This window comes from Acanthisitta chloris, unplaced genomic scaffold (genome assembly GCF_000695815.1).
Source record: "Acanthisitta chloris isolate BGI_N310 unplaced genomic scaffold, ASM69581v1 scaffold6718, whole genome shotgun sequence".
NCBI lineage: Eukaryota > Metazoa > Chordata > Aves > Passeriformes > Acanthisittidae > Acanthisitta > Acanthisitta chloris.
In genome coordinates, this window is record NW_008686370.1 from 1 (window position 1) to 9,809 (window position 9,809).

At 36.9% G+C, this 9,809-nt stretch overlaps 1 protein-coding gene across 1 annotated transcript in view; it reads left to right on the forward strand.

Annotated features, from left to right (window-relative positions):
• Nucleotides 1–16: 16 nt before the first annotated feature.
• The window catches only part of LOC103807359 (proton-coupled amino acid transporter 4-like), a gene marked incomplete at both ends in the record, with an annotated part of 24,881 nt that continues 15,088 nt past the window's right edge, over nt 17–9,809 (forward strand). The window contains 2 exons of the mRNA XM_009080086.1: nt 17–250; nt 1,049–1,147. Of these exons, the coding sequence (XP_009078334.1) occupies nt 17–250; nt 1,049–1,147 (333 nt within the window). The remainder of the gene's footprint in view (nt 251–1,048; nt 1,148–9,809) is intronic.

The following is a 9,809-nucleotide window of genomic DNA, read 5'->3' on the forward strand; positions in this document are numbered from 1 at the left end:
TTTTTTTTGTAAAAAAATAAAGGTCCATGAAGGATTCTTGGAAAGTAAGACTGTTCCCATGAATGTTAGTGCCACTAGCAGTTCGTCTGAGAAAAAGAGTATTGATTTACGAATATATATGCTGTGTTTCCTACCATTCCTGGTCCTCCTGGTCTTTATTCGTGACCTTAAGAGCCTGTCCTTCCTTTCATCGCTTGCCAATCTGTCCATGGCTGTCAGCCTGGTGATCATTTACCAGTATATTGTTAGAGTGAGTATAAAAAAAGTTTATTATCCATTTTTTTAGTGTGGTGAGTTGTGTTTTTGCATGTGGCAGTTAGTCCTTGATAGATTTATACTGACTGACAATTTCCGAATGGCAGAATTATCATGTATTTAATTGAGGCATCTTAATTTAAGGAGATGCTTTAAAATCTGTGACATGCTTTACACATGACTTTTACAGTGCGTTTCAAAGAAAGGATAATATTGCTGCATTTAAGATAATAAAATTATGTATTTTGATGAGTGGCAAATGGAGAATGGGGAGGAAGGCAGTGAGAAGTATTGGCTGGGGGGGGGGATAGGAGAAGTTACGTAGAAGAAATTGGGAAGATAGTAATTAATTGTTCTGCAGGAACTCAGCTTGTATTAAAAAGATTTTCTTTTACTACCTCTTATGATTGTGAAGAATATCTGTGCAGTATGTGAGCAGGTTAGAAAATTAAATACACTGAGAATTTTGCAGAAGGTTAAACTTGAGATGTGAGCTTTCCTTTTTGTTATAATTGATGTTCCCTCATATACACCAGTGTAATTAAGTGTGCAAATTTCTAATGACGGTGATAGGAACCTAGAATAAATACCTATGCATGTGTCTATGTGGGTAGGTGGCTGTAATGTGTGTAAAGGACTAAGTTTGAGAGGAAAACCAGGGATCATAAATAACACTGTATACACAACTGTCAACTTGTACTGAGTTTTCTTTCCTATAACATAATGCATCAATTGAAACTGTAGGAAGAACTAGTGCGCTTGACATAGCACTGTTTTGCTTTGTTTTCTTCAGGATATAGCAGATCCGCGAAAACTGCCTCCTGTGGTTGGCTGGAAGAAATACCCACTGTTTTTTGGGACTGCAGTATTTGCTTTTGAAGGAATTGGTGTGGTAAGTGGTTTTTACTGACTCTTCAAAATCATTGATTGTATGCTAGACTATGGGATACGTGTAGTTTTGCTGCTGTTGTTATTTTATTGTTTTTGTTGAAGCACTAATCTCCTGTGTTGGTATGGAAAGGGTTAATTTGTCTGGTCAAATAAGGCAAAAGTGGAGGACACAACATCCCCATCACAGGAGTTTGGTTAATGCTGACTCCTGCTTCGATGCTTAGCCTCTTCCTGAATTACAAGAATCCTTTAGTTCCAAAGACATTGAGATGCTACTGTGATAATAGCTAATATAATAACTAGTATCATAATATAATATTCAGTTAATAATATGATTAGACTATAATTATAGTGATTCAGCAGCTTATTTTTAGGTGATTAGTCTGTAAAAATAGAAGCATGTTCAGCATCCTTCTTTTCCTTTGAGGTCACAAAGGGGTAAGTGATTTGTTAGAAATGTATTATTCTTCCTGCTTCAGACTTGTCTATAGATGTGACTTGATAAAGATAAGAAAAAGGATAAATATTTCTGAAGGTTTTTTTTTTTTTTACCTGTTCATGGTCTTCTGATAATGAACCTCAGGTCTCATTGTTTCCTGAAAGATGTCAATTAAATAGATTTATCACTCAGAAAACTGGGTTTTTAAAAGTGCATCCTTTTTCACTGTCTTTTTTCACTTAGTACAGTTTTTAAGGGCTTTCTGTTTATATCTCAAACCAGTAAAGTTTGCAAGTTAGTTAACCACTGTTGTTCCACATGGTATATTTTAAAAAATACCTAAAGAAGCTTCTGGAAATGGTAGGTTATACTACCTTTAAAATATTGGGGAATTGGTATATATGCTTTGTTTGTTATATAAATACATACTTCAGCAAGTTTTAGTGTATGCTTAAAACTTAAAAGGAAATAAACAACCCCTCTGTGTCCCCCTCCAAAAAAAAACCCCAAACTAAAATAACACCAAACCAGCATGCAATTAATATGAAATGATTGTCTGTCATTGATATAACACAGAATATTTTTCAAGTCTGTTTTCTGTTCCAAAATGGTCAGTGCTGACTTAAACCAGATGATTTTACCTTGCTACTGTGTTATCACTGGCAGAAGAGCCCAATAGGAAAACCTTCTAACTCATGTTACAAAAGTGTGTTTTCAAATCATTCTCCACTGTTTCTCAAATGTAAACTGATGCAGAGGTTTAGCTACCATATGTCTGAGTGTATCTAGGCATCTTTCATTTTGTCACCTGGAGGTTTCCTCATAGGAAATCAGCAGTTTGTCTGAGATTATTTCATGTCTACAGGTCTTGGGCAAAAAACCCCATGCTCAGTGAATCAGATAGATTAGTCTACACTAAGCTTGTTACTTTTAAATTATATAGTCTGTCTGGGACAGACTGCACTTCCTGTGTGTGTCATGTACAGTAGGTCTGATACATGTCCCAGTTGTATTAGAATCATAGAATCATAGAATTTTAGGGGTTGGAATAGACCCTACAGATCATCTAGTCACAACCCCCTGCCATGGGCAGGGACACCTCCCAACTAGACCAGGATGCTCAGCCTCATCCAGCCTGGCTTTGAACACTGCCAGGGTTGGGGCATCCACTGCCTCCCTGGGCAACCTGTTCCAGTGTCTCACCACCCTTACAGTAAAAAACTTTTTTTCTAATATCCAGCCTAAACTTCCTCTCCTTCAATTTGAACCCATTACCCCTTGTCCTGTTCCTAATAAAGAGCCCCTCTCCAACTCCCTTGTAGGCCACTTCAGATATTGAAAAGTTGCTGTGAGGTCTCCACGCAGTCTTCTCTTCTCCAGGCTGAACAGCCCCGACTTCCTCAGCCTGTCTTCATAGGGAAGGTGTTTCAGTCCTCTTATCAACTTCGTGGCCTCCTCTGGACTTGCTCCACATGTTCCGTGTCCTATCTCAAAGTGTTTCCTAGGGTTGCATTGTAAATGTAACCTGATGAGCAGCACATCTGTTCCAGGTGGAGATGGTGGAAGGGAGGGGCCCTTTTCTTCTTCCAAGGCAACACCTCTTTTCCCTTTGCACACTGCAGCTCATTGTAATAGATTTACTAATGTTACTGCATAGCACACAGGTGCGTCTTTATAGCCAGGGAATCCCGAATGAGTGTCCTGTGTGCCTCAGGAAGGGGAAGGCTTATCATTTGGCAAGGGTAGTTTATTGAATTATAGGTAGGGAATTGATTTATGGTAATTGTTTTCTGGCACATTAGATCCCCCATTAGACAACTCCTTAAATTTACATCAGCAGTAGTAACGTTGACTGCTAATGTAAACCTTCAAAGAACTGCCTGGAGCATTTGCTTTATTGAATCCCTGGTTGTTACCAATGTCATCTTTTAAGAACTCCTAATTTGATCTGTTATTCGAGAGCACATAATGTAGGGTTCAGAGCAGATAAAGTAGGATTCATTCTATTTGTAACTTTATAACAAAAATAATTCTTGATATTATTAGACACATGCAGTACCTATATAATGCTAATATTTGTGTGTATGCTGTCTCAATTTCTTTGTCATAATTTACTTCAAAGCGAATTGAAAGCATGGTTTTTCACTTTGTTACTGGTGTTTACAAACTAGTTAAATGTTTGTGTTCATTATGGTTTGTTATACTTTCATGTGTGTTTGCATTACAAAAGGCCTTTAAAATAACATGGCTACCTTTGCAAATTAGTATTAGTGTAGAAGTGGAAATCTGGACCTTAATATTTCTTCCTTACATGCAGAATAATACTAAGATGTCTGCGCTCTCAGGAATATTTTGGACATGCAGAATGTTTGCTGTGCATGCTTATTCTGTACTTGCATGCACCATAGAGAAGATTTGAAGAAAAAATGTATTTTATGGATTTGAATAATCAGAGCTAAACGAAGTTGTTGAAGCGTGAAATAAAGATGAGTGAAGCAAAGCGAGACAGACATTTCCTCTTGATCTAATTAGTACTTCATACAATTCTTGGTGGTTGATTTAATTGATAAGTAGTTAGTACAGCTCAGTACGTTTCCATCATAGACCTGTTGTATAGCTGGTGTGTGATGCCTTGTTACCCTGTGTCTTATTTATTAGCATTCCTATGCCCATGTGGTTGAGTTGTTCTGGAATGGAAAAAAAGCCCCATCATTTTAATGAGATTGGCTTCTTAGTGTGCTCTCTCTGACTGCAGGCACTCAAAATGCATTTATGTAATCTTGGTCTTGTTAGATGCTTGATTTTAGATCTTCTTCTGGAATGTCTTGCAAATAGCACTTAGTACTATGAAGCTGTATGAGCATTTCATTATAAACAGGAGTGTTACAGTCTTAAATTTATCAGAAAGGTTGACTATGATTGATTAATTTTGAGCGATAAGTTGGCTTGAAACGGTTATGAGGCTTCGTTTTTCCTTTTCTGTGATTCCAAACATGCATTATGCTAATTCTCATCTGGGAGCTGTCAGGTTATTGGATATTATGAAAAGGGAGAGTAAATGAAATTCTGAGTTTGCTGGGCTGGTTGAGTCATCTTAAGCAGACCCTGACAAGAGAGGAAAAGTGCCCTCAGTGTGGGCTTTTTGTCACCACTGTTATGTTTAAAATAGTCTTTCCTGCTAAGAATATTTAATGATCAACAATTCAAGCAGAGGAATAAATGATCTATAAAGGCAGAGTGTAAAACAATACACTTCAGCCATAGCAGTTGGGATGATTTATTTTCAAAGATACATTATTGATCTTAGTTTTATTAGCAGAAGAGAGACTAACATATGCAGAAATTAAATGGCAGTTCATAATGCATGTTCAGTATGGAAACATATTTGTCTGGTTTCTTTGGACCAAATAACACTGGAAATACTCTAGCACTGATATTTTTTCATCCAATTGTTCCAAAAAGCCTTTTAGATTTGATTTCTTTTAGTTTAGCACTTGTCATCACTTAAAATATTACTGTAGTTCTTTAATAACTAATAAAATTGGTGAGACTAATTAAACAGAGGCGTCTAAAGTCCTGTTCAATAAAGGGAATGTGCTTCAGGGAGCTGCAGTGATTCAGCAGATTCTTAGTAGGATTTTCTTCTTGCTCTTGAGAGAGTTTAGGTGGTGTGTGAAGCGTGTGGAGTTTGTTTAAAATATGTCATTAGTTTAGGACTGATCAGCTTTGTCCATGTGTAGAAAGTCAGCAAGATGGAAGCAATCTGGAGTATCGCTGCTGTGGCTGTAGTGAATCCCTAGATAAATAAACTTTAAGCACCTCGGTTTTAATGACTTGTGTCTAACAACTCAAAGGAGGAAAGGACTATTTATAATTGAAATACAGAATCTCAAAGAAGCCAAGGCAGTGCCTAAAAGCTAGTACTTGGGGAATACTAAGAGCTAGTTAAACATTTCATCAGCAGTGTTATAAAACTATTTGGAGATACTTGCATTTAAAGAACAGCAATTAAAATGATGTATTGTTCATATTAATATAATTGATCTGTTCTGCCTGTGAGATCAATCTAAACTCTTGTTTTGTGGCAGATTTGAACAGTTTTGTCATTTTGCTTAAGTTCAGGCAAGTTGTTCATTTGTTGCTACAACTTCTAGAGCAGAAATAAGGTTAGTGCTATCAAAGGGCTGATTAATGTTAATTCATGCTAAACTCTGAGTGATACTTGTAACAGGATTAAAAAGTGCTGCAGTGGGCTGTGCTATTCATTTCTCTGCTCCTTTTTTGAGTTGTCTGTAAAAACTCTGTCACTGGAGATTGGTGTAAGGTACTTTCTGCAAATTGTGAATGTCTTGGCAGCTGAATGGAAGTCATTACTGTGTGTGAACGGGGAAGTTGACAGCAGGGGCACACAGTGATCCCTTGATACTGAGTTAAAAAACAGCAGCTGAGAGCTCTGTACTGTCAATCCAGTGGTTGCCATTCATAGTGTTGAGAGTTGTTTTGGCATTTCAACACTTGTAAGTTAAGATTTTAAGATCGTCACAGTGACCTTGTGAAAATCATATCAACTAGTGACATCAGTTTGTGGAACAGTAGTAGCAACAGAAATGCAGTACTCTTAAGTAAATACAACATATCATTTAAGGTACTTGTGTTTTTATTAAACTTTAAAGTGAAGATTTTGGTTCAGAAGGCAGTATATTGATTAGGAGATGGAGAAAATATATATTCAGCCCTCAGTGGACCTTTTTGAATACAGGCAGGACTTTGCTGGGGATAGGACATTCTGCCTCTGCGCTTTAGCTTCTTTCTGACTGTGATTTCCCTGTACCAGATGATGCTGCCTGGCAAGTCACGGGGCTGGTGCTCAGGCCACAGAATAGAAGAGAGTACCAGCGCTCCTTCTTGAATACAGGAGCTGCAGGTGATGTAATGGAGTGAATGTGTCTTTCATAGAACATGTAGCATTATTTTTAAGAACAATGTTTGAGTGCCTCTCATAATTCAAAGGTGAGCAGGTCTGGTTTTATAATGAATGTGAGATGTTTGCTACTGAATTAAAAGTAACTTCAAACTGAGTGTGTCCGAGATGTAATCAAGCATCTTGAATATACTTTCTACAAGAGTGTAGAACCAAAGTCTTCAGGCTTGGATCTGTCTGTAGCATTACCATATGCAGGTAATAGCTTTGCATAATTTTGTGCTTATGTAATAGCAGTTACACTTAATGAATAGTTTGTGGCAAAAGTCTGGTTGGCTTTCTTGTTCTAGGTATAAAAAACAAATCCAAATGTGGAAGGGGTAATTTATAATAAGCTTCGAGGGGGAGGAGGATGAAATAGATTCATAACATTAGACAAGAAATAAAACTTTCCTTCTCCATTACATATAAGTATGCTAAGTTAGCTACTGTTTGTACAATTGAGTATGATTTGGTTTTTTTCCTCTGTTGAGTGCTGCAGACAGATTAGTGACAGAAAATGTTACTTCCCAACATTAATTTTAGGTTTGGAAAATAAGACTCCTGATATTTTAGCCTAGTACTTGACGATGTCTATTCAAATTGCTTTTGAACTTGGATATCACAGCTTTGCAGTAGAAGATAGGGTGGTATTTGTATACCAAAAGACAGGCTCTGGAATCACATTAGGCAGCAGCTAACCAATTCCAGAAGATTTAAAAAGAGGAACCTAAGTGGATTATAATTTTAAAATGTTGTTATTTGGATTTTGAAAGTCATGCAGATGAGCTTGTTAGGCCTGTGGCTTTGAGATAAAAGCCTCTCATTGTCAAAAACTCTTTTGCTAGATTAGTATTATCCTTTGAAAAAAAAAAAGAAGAAAGGAAACCCAGTGGCATTTTTCTGTTGTGTTTAAGACCAGACTGGATTTGTCAGAAGTAGACATTTAAGAGGTAAGACAAAATCATCTAAGTCTTCTTGGGCCATCACCTACTTGGACCGGGGTATGTCAGTTTCATTGGTGTTCTTTTGAGATGTGAAAGGTGGGAGCTCTCAGAATATGTTTTTTTATGTGGACAAGCAAGTGTGGATGACTGGATTTGATGGCTGTGGAGATGATCTGCTCCTAAGTATACGTGGTAAATGGGGACTTTAAATGTATCAGCAAGAAATGTGTTAAAGCTACTGTGCAAAATCAATTGGGTTGGATGTCTTCTGAAGACAGTTAATGTAAGAAGGGAGGAAAAGAACTATGAGCAAATGTGTAGAAACAGAGAATGTTGTTAGATGTAGCAGATAAATAGATGTATCAGAAACTAAAAAAAATGTATCATCTGCCCTATTCTGCCGAATGTTGGTAAAATCTCAGACAAGTTGATATCACCTCTTTATCAAGTTAAATATTCTTTACCAATATCCTGAACTTCCTGAGTATGAAGACTCTTTCTTTCACTCTGGAGAACCATTTGTTCGTGCATAATCTACCTTTAATACTTTGTATTTTAATGGCAAATCTTAGTAACACAAACAGAAGACTCCCGAGTATACCTTTCTTTCAGTCAACATCCCATACCTCATGCTTGCAGCATCCGAATGTTTCTTTCTCGTTAGAAAACCTATGTTACACATGCATGTACACAAATAGGAAAACAAAGCATTTACATCTGCTTCTTACTTGCTTGAAGCACTTCTTAATCCTTATGTGGCTGGTGACTTTGGAGAAGGAGGAAAAGAGGAAGAGTGATAGTGTGCCAAGATGTTGTGTTCTGCCCTGCCAGGTCATGGTGGGCAGGTTTTGGGGTCCAAAACACAGTTTCAGTGAGGTACAGAAGCTAATTCTTCTGTTGAGATGTGACCCTGTCTTAGCTGGAAAACTTGTCTGTCTTAAGTATACATGCAGTAGAGCCAGAGTGAGGCACATACTGCTTACACTAATGTATAGGTATAATTAAGAAGCACAGTTAAATAATTTCAGGTAGAAATATTTTATGTAGTTTATTTTGCTTTTCTTTTGAGCCAGATTTTTGGCCCCCCAGCCCATCATTCTCTAATTCCTTTAAACTGCTGCTATTTTGAACTTAACTTGTAATGGTTTCAGGTTAGATATTATCATCCTTTCTGATATGTTCTGAGGGAATACTTACGGGGGGTATATGGAACTGTCTAAGAAATATTTAAATATGTGTCTTCATTAAGTGAAAACCTTTTGAATATACCTGTGAAGATCAAAAAATGTTAATACCTTTTCCTGGAGAGAGCAGCTAGCTGAAATAAATACTTGCATCCTTAGTTTTAGACTTTGATATCTGTGATTTAATTTGCAGCAACTTAGCTGTCTACAATAAGCTCTGTGCAGCCTTTTCATTGACGAAGGTAGCATTGCACTGTGTGTACATATTTGTGTCTACATACAATAATAAAAAAGGTTCAGGTTCTAGTTTACCTCTGAAATATTTTGACAACATGTTTATTTTGTAAATTAAGTCTACCCTAAGTCATAGGGTATTTATTTATTGGATTGAGTGTGATAAAGACATCGGTTGAAAATAAAAAGATTTTATTGTATGGCTGAAAATAGTATTGTTTTGTCAAAGGACTTTTATACTCAGTAATGCTCTTAATCAAATGTTGCAATGGTGAAGACATTTGGAATGAGAAGATTATAGTAGGAAGTGATATTGTATGTATTCTTCAACTTGTTTTTGTTGTACATTTGTCAGGTTGTGCTGGAGCTGTTTGAGTGCTTTACAGAAAAGGTGATAAGTAGTTTAGCTGTTAGCTGTTTGAGTGCTTCACAGAAAAGGTGATAAGTAGTTTAGCTGTTAAGGTGGTGCACTCTCATGTCAGGTTGAGTGTATGAAACTGTCTTTCTAAGAAAAGCAAGTACAATCATCAGTGTCTTCCCTTCCTTTTATTTGAGTGGATCAATTTTTTTCAGAATAGGATGGTCATTTCTTTCAATGATGGTCATGTAAGAAATGTTGCAAAACATGTTCTGTCTTGGCGTCCTGTTTTTTTTTTTAAATCTGTTGGTCCAGCAGCGTACATGGTTGTTTTTCCTATGTTCCTTATCCTAGGATAGAGAAATTTCTGTATTTAAAGCTGTAAAAATTTGTAGGTCCTTAATCCTTTCTATTTCCTGTGATACTCATCGGTCCTTGATGGAGAGCATTGTAATTTGATGTGGGTTTGATCCTTGGCTGGCATAAATGTTTAAGTGCTTTCCGCAAAGTGCAGCTTTGGGAAACTTAATTTTTAACTGCT